Consider the following 19,425-nt stretch of genomic DNA (forward strand, 5'->3'; position numbering starts at 1 on the left):
CTCAGCATCAGAGGATAGCAATGGCCAAGAGATAGCCTAGATCTCAAAGAGAGTTACTTTGATGCAGCTAATGGAAATGGAAATTTTATTACCTGGCTTTTACTGAGTGTTGTCCTTAGTCCAAAAAGTGGGGTGGCCCCTACTTGCATCAACTCTTACTCAAGATCATATCTTAAGCAAACATCTCAAACAAGATGCAGGTCTGTGACTCTGATACCATTACTTTTCTGTATGATATTTAATGACATTGCCTGATGAAGATGCCAGTGAACCTTGAAGGCTTGTGTATTGTACTTGGCACTTTTTGATTGGCTTCATAAAGGCATCACTGTAATGTTGTTTTTTCTTCAGATTTTGTTATATTTTGCTCCATGGCAAACATGACTACCCCAAATAACTATATGTGAAAGTTGATATATACCTGATCAAGAGAGAAGCTTAAGATTCATTGTCAGACAGCTTCGTAGAATAATACCAAGGAGGGTGGTCTACACTGATTCCCATCTTAGTTTTGGTTTGTTTGTTTGTTATTCCTTTCTATAGGTCAGTGTATCTTCACAACAATAAACTTGAAGATGCTGGGTTACCAGAGAGCATGTTCAATGGCTCTGACAATGTGGAGGTCTTGATCATGTCCAGCAATTTTTTAAAATATGTCCCCAAGAATCTGCCACCAGCACTGTATAAGCTGCATCTAAAGGTAGGATGTTAGTTATTTCCCTTTGGGTCAAACTGTCTCACCACCACCACCACCACCACCACCACCACCACCACCACCACCATTCAGAAGCTGGAGATTTTGCAGTGCTGACTCCTTCCCATCAATCTGTCAGTCTTTTATATTCATAGGCTTTTCTCTCCATGCCCAATGATATTGCAGGAAACTCACAAAACAATAAAACCAGTAAATCCAATGGAAGCAGCAGTAAAATAACCAACACCAGGCAGCTAACAAGATATGTCAAACAGCATCTTCCACTCAACTGCTAACAAATAAATGTAACTGCTTGCTAAGGAGATTATCTCACACAAAATCCACACTGGGATAGATGCGGGTTGTAACCATCATCGATGGCTCTAATCTCAATGCCCAGTACTCAGGCAGTAGGCAGTAGGCAGTGTGATCAGATCCGTCGTTGACTGTTACAACTTGCGTTTATCCTGATGCAGATTTTGCATGTGATAATATCCTATGAGAATGCAGTTATGGAGTGGGCAGGCAGCTGTCCCTTGAAAGGACATTTCATGCTGTGAGTGCCAGGGCCAGTGAAGAATGTCTACATGTTGACATTTAGACATTTATCGTGACAATCCCCATAACTCTACAAAAGTGAATCCAAAAATTCAGGCAGTTTTGCTAATTCACGTCAGCAAACCATGTCTAGCAGTTTTCCTCTTCGTTGTGAGCTGTCATTTTGTAAAGCTAATGGAACTTAATGGCTCATTCAAGCCCATTCTCACCAAAAACACTCTGCATTACAATTGGAACAGAATGCAGTATTGTTGATGGGCAAATCCATTCCTCTCCCACACCCAAACTACTCACTAATATCAGATGGAAAACAGAAAGAAGTCTGAGCATGGTGTCTGGGTGGCAAAGGGTATTGCCCCTTTCTAATAAAAAAAAAAAACAAATGTTTGAACTTCAATTCAGCAAGTTCTGGATTCAGTACATTATTGCCCAGACCCAAGAAGGCTGTGTTCTTATGTTGGGGTTGTCATCAGCCAAAAGAGATGGCTAGGGGTCAGGAAGAGTCTGGTTGTTGCTTTGCAAACAATTATCAGAAAAGCCAGGAGACAGTCATTTTGTGCTACAGCTAGTCTTCACAATCTATAGGCAGTGTCTGCTTTGGCTTTCTCCAGGCAAAGCTCCTGCCACCTTAGAGAGCTTCCCCTTGTACTTTGATAATGATAATGTTAGAACAGGCTTGTGCTCGGCTTTATGTGCTCTGCTTCCTATGCTTCTTGTGACAGAATAACAAGTTGGAGAAGATACCCAAAGGAGCATTCAGTGAGCTCTCAGGACTTCGAGAGCTGTATTTGCAGAACAACAAACTAACAAATGAGGGCATGGACAATGAAACCTTCTGGTGAGCTTCTCAGTATTATTTAGTTAATGTCTGCTGTGTGTAGTAGCAGCCATGTTGTGATATGTAGCTAATTTTTTCTTTAGTCATACAAAAAGGAGTGCATATGTGTTGTTAGGAATAAGCCTAATGAAGATATAGAAAGTCATTTCATCCCATCTCTTACCTCCTCACATGTTGCTGTTTGAACCTCCTCAAGAAGGATAAAAGCAGATTTGGAGTGAGTGTGTGGTTGTGGGTATCAGTATGTGTGAGAGAGGTTTCACCCTGTCCCATGCGTGGTACATTTAGTGATAAATTGAAAATCACTATCCCACCACTTACTTTATACCCAGACTGGTAAGCATGATTAACAACCATGCACATATCTGTTTTGTTCCTAGTATCTTTTAACTGGATATGGGAGAGACTTTGGAGATTAGATGTATAAAGCAGCCTTTCCTTCATAGTGTTATGTCTTCTGCTCTAAGTAGTGTCCTATTATTCTGCTTCTCACAGCTAACACATCATGTGACAATTTCGGGGTTAAATGAGTGGAAAATATATAGTTGGAGGCTAAATAGCCACATGTTGTTCCATTGACTTTTTAAAAAATCTGTCTATCCATCTGTGTCCCTTCCTTCCTTCCTTCCTTCTAACTGGGAATGTTTCTTATTTGTTTTTCGAAGGAAACTGTCAAGTCTAGAGTACCTAGATTTGTCCAGCAATAATCTCTCCCACATCCCAAGTGGTTTACCTAGAAACATCGTCCTTCTCCACTTAGAGAAGAATGCAATTAAATCAATTGGCAAGGATGTCTTGACACAGATTAAGAACCTGGAATACCTGCTTCTTCATAATAACAAACTGAAGGCCCGCGGGATCCATCCACAGGCTTTTCAAGGTCTGAAGAAATTGCACACTGTCCATTTGTATAACAACCAGCTGGAAAAAATTCCTAGTGGGCTACCCAGACGGGTGAAAACTCTGATGATTCTTCATAACCAGATCTCGGAAATTAGCAGAAATGATTTTGCTACCACTTATTTTATGGAGGAATTAAACCTGAGTTACAACAAGATCACCAGCTCGCAGATTCATCGGGAGGCCTTCCGTAAGCTGAGGTTATTGAAGTCCTTGGATTTTTCAGGCAATAATCTGCAAACCATGCCTTATGGCTTCCCAAAGAACCTGCAAAGCTTAAAGCTAAAAGTGAATGAGATCAGCTCCATTCCCAGGGGTACCTTATCTGGAATGTCAAAGCTTCAAGAGCTGTATCTGAGTAACAACAAACTCAAAATCAGTTCAATTTATAGTGGATCATGGCGGGACCTCACCAGCCTCAAGGTACAATCACATTCCTAAAGGTCAAATTCAACTGTTAGATAAAGATTTATTTATTTATTTATTTATTTATTTATTTATTTATTTATTTAATAGCAAGTCTTTCTCCCAATATGGGACCCAATAAGTTCATCCTAAAAGTTGAAACAGTGGACAATACAGGAAAAAAATAGCACATCCCAACTAAAAGACTCTCTCCAATGGACACTTAACAGACAAAAGCCTAGGTAAACAGAAAGGTCTTTACCTGCGAGTGTCAAGCGAGCAGAGAGGGATCAATCTGGCCTCCTGTGGGAGGGAATTTCTCATTGTGAGAGCTGCCATTGAGAAGACCTGTGATGCCTGTGATTTTTTATGGTGGAATTGAGAGAAAGCTCTCCCTCTTGGGCAGGTTTACATCAGGAGATACCATGTCTACACGGGCAAGACAAAACAAAACAAAACAAACACACACACACACCCCGTTTTGGTAATGTCCTGTTCAGAGGATGCACAGCTCAAATCCCAGTTCTACTGGGAGCCATCCAGGTAGCATCTGGAATATTCAGTACCAGAACCAGGGTATAACATGCTTAAAATAAATTAAAATAATCTACCTCTTACTGCAGATCTTCCAGGAAGATGCACAGCCATCCATTTCTGTGCACAGGCAGCCATCTGCATAGATGCACCACTGAGTTGCCCTGCACATCTGCCACTATCGCCAGTCCCTCCCTCTGAGGTCAGAACTAGGTGCCCAGCCATGTGGTCATCTCTGGGTGTCTCCTTCTGACCTCAGTGCAACAGAGGACGCACCAGGCAGCTCCAAGGGGTGCCTGTGCAGATAGCTACCCTAGCACATAAATGGAGGGCCAGGTAATGGGGGGATGTCAGCTCAGCTCCAAGGCCAGAATACTCAGGGGTATCCTTGCCAGTGCAGACAAGGACACAGTCTTGCGGATGGTTTGAACCCGCAGTGTATAGAGCTTTATAGGTGAAAGCCAGCACTTTGAATTGTGCCTGGAAATGTACCAGTATCAGCCTTGCTCAGCAGTTTGGTCACAACATCAGCCTTGCTCAGCAGTTTGGTCACAGCCTTGCTCAGCAGTTTGGTCACAACAGCCTTGCTCAGCAGTTTGGTCACAACACTTTGGACTTGTAGTAGTTTTGCAAACAGATTCCAAAGGCAGTTGCAGTAATCTCATTTTTAGAACACATCCTCCCTCACGTGGTGAAAAATGTTTGCCATAGGCTGTGATTTCCTCATCACAGTAGTGTGCTTTATGTTGTGATTAGTCATTAGAAGGTAAACACTTGCCTAACTTGCAAGTCTGATTGCTCAACATGTCTCTGGGAAAATTCTGTTGGAGAGGGAGAAAAATGCTATTTGTAGGGAATAGGCATTTCCCTTAACCCAGGGCTAGCTGATGTTGGTCACATGTAAGTCCCCAAGACTGTTTTGTGGCCCACCAAATTTTAGGAAGCTGCCCCCAAATGGCTCATGGCATACGACAAAGCCTCCACTGGGTCACCATTTAGTTCTCTTTGGGACATTTTCAAGGGCCTTTTCACATTTTTAAGCTAGGCAAATTTCCCCCCCTCAAAGTGGATAGTGGTCTAGTCATTTCCTGTTTGAAAACAGATCTGTTTCACGGTAAAAGTGACTCCCCACCCAATACATTCAGATGCTTATTTTTGGACATGGGCAACTGGGGGCAAATAAATAGTTTGGACCCTCAAATTTAGGGGATAGGGAGAAAATTAGGTATGTTCATGTAGTCCTTCAGGGTCTTGAGTGAAACAATGTTTCTTTCCGATCCCTGCCAATTGTTTACCTCTACCTTAATGTCTACCAGTAGTTTGAACCTCAGTTATATCAGTGTTATTATGTTGGCTGTTTTATATAAATGTAGCTATGGAAAAAAAATACCCTAACAAATTCTGTATCAAGGAAACCCAGCTTCAACAACTAGAATAGACTGCATAGGAAAGGAATTGTTCAAATGTGTTTAATATGAAAACGCAGAGTATAAAATGTTTTATTTTACTATAGAGCTTGAAAATTCAGAGCAATGGAAACCTAAGATCTAATAAGCAAAAATGAGAGAAATGTGGTATTTTTCTCAACAGAGACCTAGTGACTGATAAACAAAAATCAGAGAAATAATGAGGTTTGCTGAGATGTAAAAATGGATGGATGGGTGGATGGTTAAATGCTTATATGCAAATTACTTTTATTTATCCAGTTTAGAAATTAAAATGTAGAAGAGGTTTGAAGCATTATTGGGCATACGTTTTCAGCTAAGCTTTTGAGTATTCATTGCCTTGTGTATTGTACATAAGCTACCTAGACTGGAATTCCAAGGTGATACCATCATGGTACTCCGCTAAAGAAATGGCACTACTCTAAAGAAATAGCTATTGAAAGCTGTTGTGGAGTATGTATATGGTTGGTGCCCTCTTGGAAGTGTTCCCCCTTTCTCATGTCTGTTTCCTATTGCTGCTGGAGAAGGAGGCCACCAAGCATTATGGTGGTGCTAGCAGTGGAGGAGGCATCAAAAGTGAGTCTGACATGGGATGGCATCCTGTTAGTGGCATACACAGGTATAAGTAAAACGTATGCCTATGTATTTTTTGCTTGATGCACAAGTTGGTATTTCCTTCTTCTCTCCACACAAACTTACTGTAGAGCCACTCCAACCTATTCCCATAGCCATTCTGTGCTTGGTAGAGAGTGGTCGGAGGAAGGGATTGGAGAAGCATCTGGCTATGTCCTTGTAGCCCAATGCAAAATGATTACAGCCTCCATTGAGATGCATTGGAATCCTCTATAGATCTCAGTGAAGGATGTAATCATTTCATGTCTGGCTATAGGGACATTGCCAGATGCTTCTCCAGTTTCCTCGCTCTCTTGATCAGGAACAGAATGGACAGGGTGGTGGTGGCTGCAGTATCTCTACAGTAAGTCCAGGGGTTGGTAAATAGCCAGCTGTAGCATAGTTCTGCATGTGGGATTACAATTTTACACTGAACCTTACAGATGCTGGCAATCATTTGCTATGTATTCTGAATGGGGGGGGGGAGGATTTCCTTTTCTGGGACATGATTAAACCATCAATTCGGCATCTTCACTGATTTCTTATCCTCCATGGAACATATCTCCTTGTTGGTCAGTTCAGAAAACAAGGACCCATATGGAAAGGCTTTATTGAAAGTTGCTTCACAGTCATTAACTGTGTTCTACTATCAAGTTCTGAACCTGAGGTTCCTTTGGGAGCATTAAAAAGCATTTGTCTGGCTTTCTGCAATGGAAATGAGGAGAGCTTTGAAGCATATATATATATATATATATATATATATATATATATACATATATATATACATATATATATATATTTGATGCTGAAGATACTAATGTACAAATTGTTCATTTTTTAAAAAAGTACCTTGCCTGTCACCTTGCAAATGTTAGTAGTTATAAAATAGGCATATGTATTGTTATATATCTTGGATGAGAGAGGCTGGAAATGGTAAATAAATGAATATGATTTTAAATATCTGTTACATCTTTCCTTCTGTAATTTTTAAAAAAAGTTCTTATATTGGTACCAGCTGGGACAAATGCCAAAAGTGTTCAGATGGCATGGTCAAAGTGCTGCTTTGCTTTAAAACATGATTATGTGTGATTTCCTTTTCCTTGTGGTGCAATAGTTAAATGCCAGTACTGCAGCCATTCATAGCCACAAGGTTGTAAGTTCGATCTCAGACAGGGCTCCAAGGTCCACACAGCCTTGCATCCTTTTGTAGGTTGCTAAAACGAGTACTCAGCTTGTTGGGGGGCAATTAGCTTACACATTGTAAACTGCTTAGGGAGTACTTAAGTGCACTGATCAGTGGTATAGAAATGTACTTGCTATTGCTAATGTTATTAAGCAAAATGTTGAAAAGGATTTTTTGTTTTGTTTTATTTTTAGAGACAGACAGACAGACAGACAGAGAGCTTAACCTCCTGGCTGGTTCTTTAGCCTGCTGATTATTTCTTCCCATAATCGGTCTTTTCACATATTAGCCTTTGATGACCTGAATCCCTAGTGATTGTTTTTTTTTTTAATTAATTAAATAAATGTTTGTTGTCATCTTCTTCTGAGTATAGAAGTGGCTCTATGGAAGAGTCATAGCTTGATGGCAGAACACATGCTGCAGTTTTCAGATTCAGCACTTGGCATCATCAAGGGAGGACTGGGAAGATCCCTGCTAGAAATGATACAGAGCCATTGTTGGTCAGTGAGACCAAAGTGGAGAGCTGTGATCCTCTGGATGTTAGCAGAATTCAGCTTTGATAACCTCTGATAATTGGCCAAGCTGGCTATGAATGTTTCCAATAGGGGTCCCAGGTCCCAAACCTTAGTTTCAGGGCCTTTCCCCCTCTTCTCCAGTTCTTAGGATTAGGATGAGGAATCTCAGGGCAAGAATGTTGTCTTGAAAAGTGTGTGTATTTTCCCCTTGTTACACTGACTTTTAAAAAAATGACATACTCTGTGTAATTGTGGCTAAAGCTTAAGGTATTTTGCTTGGTGACATCACTGGGGGCTACTCTTTGTAACATCAAATTTATAACATCACCAAGTCCTGCACTCGTGGCATCACAAAGCAGGGTGGTGGTGCTCATCCTTCATATTTTGGTCCTGAAATCTCAGAGCCAGGGATAGCAACCCTAGTTACAAAGTAGAGGCCAGCAATGTCTGGAAGACAGTGGACTAATTTTCAGACTCAATACATTCAATTTTTTCCCATAAATTTCAGGCTAGTATCCAAAGTGTAATTGCACCCACAGAAGCAGCTTCGATAAGCAAAAGTGGTGGAGGGAAACCCCTCCTTCTTGCAGCCCCCTGTGTACCAAAATAACCCCAAAACAAACAAACCTGCTTTAGAAGGCTGGAAAACTTTCAGGGATAGGTTTTGGTGTGGGCCGGGCTCACAACATTAAAATCCCAAGGCTACAGCAAACATCATTCTGGATTTAGGCATATAAACATAAACAAATGATGGAAGAGCAATAAAAAAATTACTTCATAAAATGTACAATATCTATATCCTATTTCACTTCAAAACAGAATTAAAATAATGAAAATAACCTATATTCACTTAGGAGTAAGTTCTCATGACTTCAGACTTACTTATAAGAAACATGTTTGTTACTTCTGTAATATTACTTTTGTGCATGTATATAATAATAATAATAATAATAATAATCTTCATTTTTACCCTGCCTCTCTGTCAAAAGACAATAGAGGCAGCTTCCAATTAAAAGAATCCATAAAAGACCCAATATCTCAGTTCTTCCCTCCCTCCCTTAATACATGAATTAAACAGATTAACCATTAAAATAATCCATTAAAATAGACAATACATCAACTGTAGTTCACCTGAACTGTTTGATCAGTAAGGGCAGGAGTGGTACTGTAGGAAAGCAGAGAGAGACAGAAGGGGAATGCAACTTTTGCCTTGGAGAAAACTTCAAAATCACCAGCAAAAATAAACAAGCTTCCACTGCAAAGGAAAAGGGGAACATCACCAGGCAATAGGCCAGTCCTTTCCCTCTGTCCAAAATCTCGATGTCCAAAGTCTCGAGCACCAAATGCCAAATTCTATAATGCTGCACATTTAACAACAACCAGAGCCACCACTGTGTTCATTCAGCTGATCAGGCTGCCAGAAGGAACTTAGAAAAAGTAGGGGCCAAGAGAAAGACAGTTGTAGTGAAGCCAACCAAAAAAAGCAAGCTGGGACTGCAGTTCATTCAGCCATCCAACTACAACTTAGCTCTGTGGCCACATTTCAGTACACACATCAAACATGTGATAACAGTCTTGCTAACATGGTTGTAAAGAAGGCAGCAGTTGAACAGATCAGAAGATGATAACGGGAGATGTGCTAAAATAATGGTGTAAGGAAGGCAAGAGGGTAGTTACAAAGAAATGAATAGGCCAAAGGAATGGAGAGAAGGAGAAAGCAAGGGCCAGGGGAAACAAGACTGGTTCGGAGCCAGTTGGGAAGAGGTGAATGTTTTCAGTTTCCTGTACTGTATGGACACATTTCCATACATACCCCCGCCATTTTGTGGGCATTTAACTAGTGGGATATAGTGAACATGGCCTGTAAGTACAGTGTGACATATTTCTGAGCAGACACGTAGCTGTTAGTTCCATCCTTTCTACACAAACTGCAGGTCTCTTATTGCACTCAAAATCTATAAAAGTAGTCTAGCCCCTTTAGAAGCATAAAAGATAGTTCCTTTCCATCAGGGATGTCATTAGAGGGGTGCAGAGGTGCAGCAGCACCAAGTGAAACACTAAGTGGATGTGACACCATTGGTCCCCCAAAATCTGCCTTTGGGCAGAAATGGGCTGGTGTGGCATTTGCCTGTGTCCCTTTTAAATGCTGGAGCGCAGCACAAAAAATGGTGTGAGTGGGGCAAGGCTCAGTGGGAGGGGAAATAAGTGGTCTCAGGGTTTTTTTTCTTTCCATTTTTCATTTTAAAAATCCTTTAAAAAAATTCTTTCAAAACATCACATCTTCCCAAATTTGTACATGTAAATATATTTAGGCTGTGTGTGTGATACTGTAATTTAAAGGTATGAGTTTAATTTCTCTAGTTGTTTATGTTACAATTATTGCCATTAGATTCGATGATGTATGGAAATTACGATTTATGAGTAACATTAATTCAAAAAAATCACTATGGTTTATGTATGGTGTGCTATAGGAGGGGATTAATGGGGGGGGGGGGTGACACCCTAAGTTTCCGGACTAGGTGATGCCAACCCTAGTGTTTTCTGTGAAGTTTTTCACCAAATGCTCTGCCTGCTGTCCTTCTTTTGCAGACTTTAGATATGGCTGGCAACCAGTTGACTTCCATTCCTTCTGATTTGCCAGAATCCTTGGAATATCTTTACCTCCAGAACAACAGGATCACCACTGTGCCAGAGGATGCCTTTGAATCCACACCCAACATAAAAGGAATCTATCTCAGGTTTGTAGCCCAGGAAAAAGATAATTGTTTCTCTGAAGTGCCTCCCATATAGGCCCAGATTCAAATAACTCTTTGGTATGCCTCAGAGATTGGGCACACCCAGTAGGATTTGTTCCATTTTAATTAAAATGAACACTGGAATCGTACCACCTCATAATATATAATAAATTGTCTTGGAAAATTCTCTGAAGTTTCAAACGTAGTTGATGTGGTTTTGAGAAAAGCAAATCCACAGCCCAATGGGCATAATGTAGTTATTGGACTCTAGCCACGGTGATTCATAGGTAACCACACTGCATCAAAGTACTGGTTCCCTATATTCTACCCATTCCAAGTGATGACCATTGCTAACTGAGAAACAGTTTGGATAGCATAATGTCTTTGGTTAATCCTGTGAAAAAACACTGGCCACTCTTACACTAGAAGTAGAAAGTATTTTTTCTGTCAGGTGATATAATGGGCATTTTGCACTCTCTGAATGCATATCAATGAATGAATGAATGAGTACTTGTGAAGACATATAAAGAGTAAATGATACTTGGGTGTGATCAAACAACATGGAAGTATGTACAAATCCTTCTGTATGCAGCCAGAAATCTCTGAGTGTATTAAGAAAGTTGTGAATGATGAAAATTCTTATGGATAGAAATGAGATGAATAGATATAATATTGATATAAACAGAAATGACATTCCTTCTCCCTTTTGAGGGCCAATACATGTATACAGAGTCCTCTTCTTGGACCCGAGTCTACAAGATCTCAAGAAGAACATCAGGATTTGCAAATAATCTCACATTTGCTTTTAATAACCCCAAATATTTAGATTTTACACCAAATAATTCATTATAAATCTTGCAGGTTTAACAAGATTGCATTCAATGCTGTAAAGGAAACCACCTTTCAAAGACTGAAGCATCTGCAAGTTCTGGACATTGAAGGAAATTTTGAATTCAGTGATCCTTGGAAGAATGGCGATCATTCTGAGGAAGACATGGAGGAGGAGGAAGAAGAGGGAGAACAGGAGCTGGAAGAAAAATGAAAGCGAACATTGATTGAATCATGCATATCATATGGTAGAGGATCACCTTAAATGATTTTCTAAGGGGATATGACTACACTGTCTCTTTCCTTGACCCAATCTCCTGTGGCAAAAATCTCTTTCTGACCCAATCCTGTGAGTGGATAAGTTTGCAAATAAATCTCTATAAATGGACATAAATCTGGCAATATTACAAGATGATCAGGATGGCACAGGGTTAGCAATGTTTTTGCCAACACAGTACTGTCAATTCTATCATGGCTTTCTGGCAAAACATAGATAACTCCTATTATGCACATCATGCCATATGTTGGTTGTGCATTGCATGTGATGACACCAGTTTCCATTTTGGATTTTGTATCACATATATGTACAATTAACCAAGCTGTGGATCCTCTATGGTAGTGTTTATGGTGCAGTGAAAGCAGCTTCCTGTGCATTGTACACTGTCTGTATTTGTGAAGGCACATAAAGACGTATTTTTCTCTAGCTGTGTCTCATTCAAAGCATGCTGACTGACAGTGGCTGTAAGGTTTCAGACTGGTGGGAAATGAGAGCCTTTCCAACCTCTAACTGTGGATGCCAAAGACTGAACCTGGGATCTTCTCTGTGTAAAGCACAGAGTTTTCCTCCAGTCTCCAAGACTGCAAATGAGCTACAGCTCATCCCCAATCTTTAACACTTCCTTTCTCCAAAGGCCTGTAAAAAACAGGATATGGATATTCTTTGAAAGATAACTCTGACACCCATTCTGTGAATGCGCAAGGGCTCCTTTGGTGGGAAGCTTTTAAAATGGGCAAATACCGATACTAAATTGTTTTGCTTATAGAGTATCCTTCTTGCCCATCTTGGATTATGGGGGTATGGCAGAACTCATAAAATACAAATACTTACATTATTAGCCTGGTCTGCCTTAAATTCTGATCCCTTGCTTAATAGCACTTAGATTGAGGGTCTCCAGTGTTATAACCAGAATCAAAAAGAAATTAGGTGGGATAAAAATTTAAAGAGTACATACGTGAAACTCTGATTTCATGTCTTGCAGGCACTATTTCAGTCAAACAGCTTGTATCCCCATGTTTATGTATCTATCTATATCTATCTGTATGTCTATAGTTATACAGAGAGCCCTTAGCAGAAAGTGCAACAAATTACATGATTGGTTTCTGTGACAGTTGCTGAGGCCAGTTAGTTTGCTAATATAAGAAGGAAGAGACCTTCAAATGTTATTATGGACCTTCTACTTCATTTTCTCCAAGTATTTTCTGAATCGTCAAGACTGGTGTGGAATCTACAAAAGCTGGCTTTTGTTTCCCTTCTACTTCTTCCATCGTTTTCTTCTACAAACAACAATGGGACTCTTTAAAGTGAATACCCCAGAACAGAATTATAGGGTCACCAACATTCAATGAACCACTGCATTCAGATGGGGACACCATCGGGTGACAGTTACTGACCAGCACATGGGGCGCTTCTGCCCCCTTTTTGCTTATGTTCAATATGTATATTTGGATTTTTTTAAAAGTCATATTACGGCTGGACCCCATTTATAATTTATCCTAGTTCCCAAAGCCTGCAGTCTGCATCCACCTTTATGGAGGTTTAAAATAGCAAATTATTGTGTTTTGTGAAAATTAAAATATATTTTTGCTTTTTGTCAGACCTGTATGTGTGTATGCATGTATGTATGCGCAAATGTGTAGGGTGTTTGCTAATACCCTTTGGAAGGAAGATCCTCATAATAATATGATGAAATCATAATGGAAATGTAATGTGAAAAGTGCTACTGTTTCTTCCAATAATTGGCTGGAGATGTAACATGATTTTGAAGAGGAGGGAAAAGTGATTTGAAATTTACTTTCCATAGGATATACATACATTTATTTTGTCCTATTGATGTCTCTGATCAAACAGATGATGCCAGGATTTGTTATTTTTTTAACAATACAAAAACCTGCATTCAGCAGAAAGAAGTCAGATAAATGTATATTTTGAAAAAACTGTCATTCCTCTTTAGACTTTCCTCTTTTAGCTCTTTGAAAATCATTCTTTCGAGAGGATTTTGGCATTCAAAACTTTTTTTGAGTAGGGCTGAATGCCAAAAGGCCAGGAAAAAGAGACCATGGGGTCAGATACATTTGTTCAGCATGAAAAGTATTGTGACTTAAAAGAGAGTGGATTTGGGGATGGAAAGGAAGGCATTGCCCCCAAATAGGATTTTTTTCTATCCCTAATTAAATGTTCCTTCACTTTCCAGTTTTATAACATTGCAGTAACTTAAAACTTTAGTTCAGTATTTATAAATAAGGTTAGGTATCCAAAGAAAAGGTATAAGTGGAGTGACCAAGGAAACAGCAAATATAGGAGTTCTCAGTGTGAAAGATTTTCAATGTCTCACTTCCTGCAATGCTTAAAATATGTGGGAACTGAAGGACAATTTCATGGAGGGTGGTAGAATTCTTAGTTCTGGGACAATGCCCTCATCTCCTCACCACATCCATAGTTAACACCCTTACTTCCAAACATAAACACATTCTGCAAAACATCAGCAACAAGGGTGTTCAGTTATGTTCGGCCAACAAAGAAAAAAGGCACCATCAAAAGAAGGGAACACCAATTTGCTTAAAATGTGTCTATGCTAATTTTTATGTTAGGAAATACATATTTACTAGGGTTTGGGGTAAAGGACCCCCATGAATGTGGAAAATCCACAAATAACCCCCCCCCCCATTCTTTTTACTTTAGAGAACACCTCTTTAGGAATCTCCAGGTTCTCCAGTGCAACTCTATGGTCAACATCTTCCAGAAGCTGGTCATAGAATCATGCTGGAGGACCTACAAATGCCTAGAAGAGTGTTTTGTCTAGGAACATCTAGCATAACTGTATGGTCAACTTGGGGCAGAAGGTGCTGGAGGATTTAGAGATTCCTAGAGAGAATATATTAATCAAAACCACAAACAATCAAAGCTGCAAAAGTGGAGAGCCAACTGTAGTTACTCTAATTACACAGAAATACAGTGTATCTCACTGTGGCAGAGAACACAGTGGAGATTATCACACACAGACCAGTTAGGGGCAGGGACTGCTCCCCATCCTTATCCTGTCCTTAACCCATCTGTGACTGCAATAGCTCGAAAAGCTTTCAAATTGTAGGGCTGATCCCGCCATTAACCCATCATTAAGCAGTATTACAATAACACTAACTTCCGTTAATGCAAAATGCTGGCCAATGTCGCTTTAATGACGGGTTAATGATGGGATCTGCACAATGTCATCTGAAAGTCTTTTTGCGCAATCACAGTCAATCACGCTTTTCGGATGAGTTAATGACGGGATCTGCTCTACGTCATCTGAAAGTCCTTTCTGTAATCGTGTAGGAAGGATGGGACAGGAACGGGACAAGGACGGGATAACCCTCATGTGATAAACTGCAGTGACTGGGTGACTTGCAGTCTGTCTCATACGTGCTAACTGCTGATGGGGCCACTATTTTTTTCCTTCTTATGATTACTGTATCATTAAAATTAGACTTGGGTTAGATATCCTCTAAACAGAGGACCACATTGCAAAATAACACACATGGCCACCCTCCCAGCAAAGAGGCAGTCTTGTTAAGCACTCATCTTACAATGATTGTTTCAAGTTTTCCAATTATAGTTCTTTGACTACAATACTGTGGAAACCAGCTTTTTACACTTGGCAGTTGCTCCTTTTTGCTTCTCCATGTCATTTGAAGTTCTTCTGCAAAGTTCTTGCTTATTTGTAAATGGCTTTTTATTAGCTCCCCTCCCTCTGCCACCCTTGTTCTAGAACAGACTAACTTTTTACTTTGATTTATATGTAAGCTGCATTGTTTCTGTCGTGGCTTAGTAAGGACTTTGGAACATCTGGAACAGTTGTGAGCCAAACAGAGATGTTTCTAACTGTAAACCAGCAGGGAAAACACCTGATAAAAATCCATGCCAGTCAAAGCTGCCAAGAAATCTTGACATTAGCATGGCTGTCAACTTCCTTCCCAAACTGGGCCTCTCCAAAGGATCGTATCATTGCACAATACAAATGCAGCTGCTGCTGTTGACCAAAGGGGCCAGGATTGTGGTGGGAGGGAGAGGGGACCAATTTAGGCATCTTTCACCAAGGTAGGGTCTCCGTTACAGAAATGCCACATATTTCTTCACTATTTAACACCACCATTTAGTGTGGTAAATGTGATACCTTCTTACAGTTAGGCAGACTTGTCTTTTTTGCTTTCATATTTGCACTATCCCCACTGTGCTATTTAAAACTTTTGATTCATATTATTTCCTTTCAACATTAGAGAGACACATAATCAAGGGAACTTTAGTACAGTGGTGAGATTCTAGCTTGTTACTCCTTGAAGAAAGAAAAAAATCACATTAATGTTGGACAGAAGAAAACATACCTCTGTTGTTGCCATGTGCTTTCAAGCTGACGCTGACTTATGGTGACCCTTTCATAGCATTTTCTTGGCAAGATTTATTCAAAGGATTCTTGTCCTTGCATTCCTCTAAAGCTGAGGACTGTGTGACTTACCCAACCTCATCTTGCCCAAGGCAAGTACTGAGTGGGAATTAGACTCACAATCTTTGGGAGCCCAACATTTAAACTCCTACACCACACTGGCTAAGCTGTATATAGGAGTATAAGCATATTAGAAGTACATAAAATTAATTCCACTTAGATTTATGGTGTAGTTCATGACATTATTTGGGGGGCATTGGGGTGGGGGTTGCTTTTGTTTTGCTTTGTCTTTTCAATCTTGTTCCTCTTCCATGCAAACTTCTCCATGTAGGGTCCACGATGGACTCTTGTTCTTTGGAGGTCTTTAAACAGAGGTTGGATGGCCATTTTTCAAGAGTGCTTTAGTTGTATATTCCTGCATGGCACGGATTGGCTAAGCCTTATACTCCCTTCAAAGGCTATTATTCGATGATCTTTAAAAGAACCAGTAAGTTCAGATGCTAGAATGCTGCTGCCATGGCACCAATAGGAGAAATTGAAATGTATCTGCCATTGTCCCATGATGCCTCTATTTCTGGCATTGTCTCAGTAAGGTGGCCACAAATTCTATTAACCTTATCACATGAGGCACTTACCGCACTGGAATCATGGCCCAAATACTTCAGAAGCACGGAGGTGGGATTGCTGGTCACGCTTCTCAAACGTCACAAGCGTGTCCCGCTTTTCTCCCATCAATGAATCATTCACGGAGCAGCCATTTCTGTAATAACAGGATCTTCCGTTATGCAAAAAATGTCTGCTCCATGAACACTTTGACAACAGAAGAACAGCGAAATGCCTCAATGACGTTTGAAAAACGCGACCAGCGATCCAACCTCTGTGCTTCTGAAGTGCTTGGGCCATGATTCCAGTGCAGTAAGTGTCTCATGTGATAAGGCCCTATGTTAGAAAACCATCCACTATCTGATAGTGCTATCAGAGGTTACCTGTTTCATTCAAGGCCAGTTTGAAGACACAGAATCATAGGAAGTTAGAACAGTGATTTTCAACTTGCCCATGAACAGTTAGTACCTGGGCAGCAAATGGAGCAGGTACATCATTTACCAAATCACAGTCTTCTCCTCTTATGGTAAGATATTTTACATTTCTGTTATTTTCAAATTTGCATCCATATGTGAAAATTATTACAGTATTTTAAAATTATGTAAAACTTGACCTAGGCTCTACTTTCTCCAAGTTATAAGAGCAGCTTGTTTCTTCCTTCTTTTCAGTGATGGTGGAAAAGAACCTACCACATATACTTGATTATAAATGAAGAAATGTATGCCCAAAAATTGACCCTAAAATCTGGGAATCAACTTGTATACGGGTCAATACAGTCAACAAGGGTTGAGATCGACTGGAGAGCAGTTAACAACATTGCTCATAAAGGTCCTATATATAGCTGCCCCAATGCCCCACTCTCTGTGCCTTGGCAGTGATTTCTGAAAGAGTGGCAAGGCATGAGTTTGAGTGTGTATGTGTGTGTGTAGTGATACCCTTCTCAATCTGATCTCCAAACCTTTCCTCCTCCTCCTCCTCCTCCTCCTCCTCCTCCTCCTTGCATTTCCCCATTTTCCCTCCATTTGCAGCCCACATTCCAAACCTTTGCTTCTCCTCCTCCTCCTCCTTGCATTTCTTTTGAAGACCAAGCTTCTCTTTTTCCCCCCTCCACTTCCAACCTGATCTTAAAATCTTCTGCCTTCTAAATAGTACCAGTATGCACACATAAACTAAATAGGATAATATCCAGCAAATTTTGGAGATTTTTACATGGGAAAAAGTGACGGGAACATAGCAGGATGCTCCCATCTCTATCGTGCAATTGGGCAAAGATTATCAGATGCTGCAGCGCAATGTTGCAACAATCGCATCATCATCCTGTGAATAAAAAGGAATTGTTCCATCACTTTTTATTCACAGGACTTTCCCTTGAATAAAAAGTTATGCTAGAATTTCTCTTTGTTCATGGGACAATGACGCAATTATAGCAACATCATGCGCCGTCATCTTATAATCTTTGCCCAATTTCACGATAGTGACGGGAGCATCCTGCTATGCTCCCATCACTTTTGTCCATGTGAAAAGGCAGAAGGAAGAAATCACCTTGAATTGGTTTTCTACAGTAATGAGACAACATGACTTATTAGAAAAGACAATAATGCTTGGTAAAGGGCAAAGCAGTCTGCAAATGGATTGATTCAATTAAGGAAACTATAGCCCTGAGCCTGCAAGATATGGATTCAGGGCAATTGATGACTGGGGTTCATGGAGGTCGCTCATTCAGAAAGTTACTGTAAGTCAAAGTCAATCTGGAGGCAAATAATAACAACAACAAATGTACACGTATATACAAAGAAATCAGTTATGCAACATATAATCTCAGTTGCACAAAGAGTTCCACTGAAACCTCTTTAGACATATTACAGTGCAGCTGACAAAAGCCATTAAATAGATGGATAGCAAATGTCACAGGTCCATGGTGAAGTGCTTTGTAAACATACATAGGTCTAGATTCTTAGACAATTGCATCTTGTACAACTGCAGATGATCCTAGGTTTTGCAATGACATTTCAAAGCAGATTTATTGGGTGCATTGTTACATGGAACTGTTGGAATGCTAGGAATTTATACTGGGAACATAATGCAGTCCAAGACGGAAACAGAATATAAATCTACTTGTGGTCTTGGTTGCTGTTAACACTGCATTATAATTTTGTAAGCTTTATTGTTTTTACAAGTTTTGTTGTTGTTTTTAGAATTGGGCTCATCTTTAATTATGTGGAACCACACATCTCTTTTTCTGTCCTTGAGAATTCTGTTTTACGAGAGGTGCAAAATATGTTTTTTAAACGTTATTACTAGGGTAGGACACCTAACCTCACTAGCCCTTACCATCATGTGAAAATCAGCCCACTTTTGTGGGATTTCTCCACTTTCTGTTCGGGTTAATCCCTTACATCATCTGCAACATTAAAATGCTGAAAAGCAATGTAACACATTTTCCCATCACCCTTGCTTTTTGTAGAATAAGATGAGATGGCAATAGTATGTGGTGATTTCTCAGCATTTTAATGTCATAAAGAATTCTTAACCTTAAGATCTGAGGGGTTTGTTTTGGTTTCTGAAGAGTGGGGACTGGAAGCACTGCACTGCATCTTCTGAGGAGCTTCTACCCCTGTGTTTTAATGGCTCCTGTCCTCCTTCTCCAGTCCATGGCAGAAGGTCTAGGCTTCCAAAAATAAAGAAAGCATGTCTTGGTGCAGCCATCTATGTAAACTGTCTGGGTAACAGGCATAAGTATTTTGCCAATTTTCCCCGCCAGGAATTTGAGTTGTTTCCTGAGGCAAAATGCACAGTTTTCAGCAGGAGGAGGGGAACAAACCCCTGATTTTCTAGGCACATATGAGGAAAATAGAGTTGTTTTGAGTTGTTTAACTCA

The 19,425-nt window shown here is 40.1% G+C and overlaps 1 protein-coding gene across 3 annotated transcripts in view; it reads left to right on the forward strand.

Annotated features, from left to right (window-relative positions):
- Positions 1 to 13,267, forward strand: part of PODN (podocan) — a 38,687-nt gene extending 25,420 nt beyond the window's left edge. For all 3 annotated transcript variants that reach the window (XM_089515172.1, XM_089515175.1, XM_089515174.1), the window contains 5 exons: positions 544 to 700; positions 1,975 to 2,090; positions 2,756 to 3,413; positions 10,274 to 10,422; positions 11,281 to 13,267. In XM_089515172.1, the coding sequence (XP_089371298.1) occupies positions 544 to 700; positions 1,975 to 2,090; positions 2,756 to 3,413; positions 10,274 to 10,422; positions 11,281 to 11,461 (1,261 nt within the window). In that variant the 3' untranslated portion in view covers positions 11,462 to 13,267. The remainder of the gene's footprint in view (positions 1 to 543; positions 701 to 1,974; positions 2,091 to 2,755; positions 3,414 to 10,273; positions 10,423 to 11,280) is intronic.
- The last annotated feature ends 6,158 nt before the right edge of the window (positions 13,268 to 19,425 follow it).

This window comes from Sceloporus occidentalis, unplaced genomic scaffold (genome assembly GCF_023333645.1).
Source record: "Sceloporus occidentalis isolate IW3139 unplaced genomic scaffold, rSceOcc1.0.p SCAF_3, whole genome shotgun sequence".
NCBI classification, from domain to species: domain Eukaryota; kingdom Metazoa; phylum Chordata; class Lepidosauria; order Squamata; family Phrynosomatidae; genus Sceloporus; species Sceloporus occidentalis.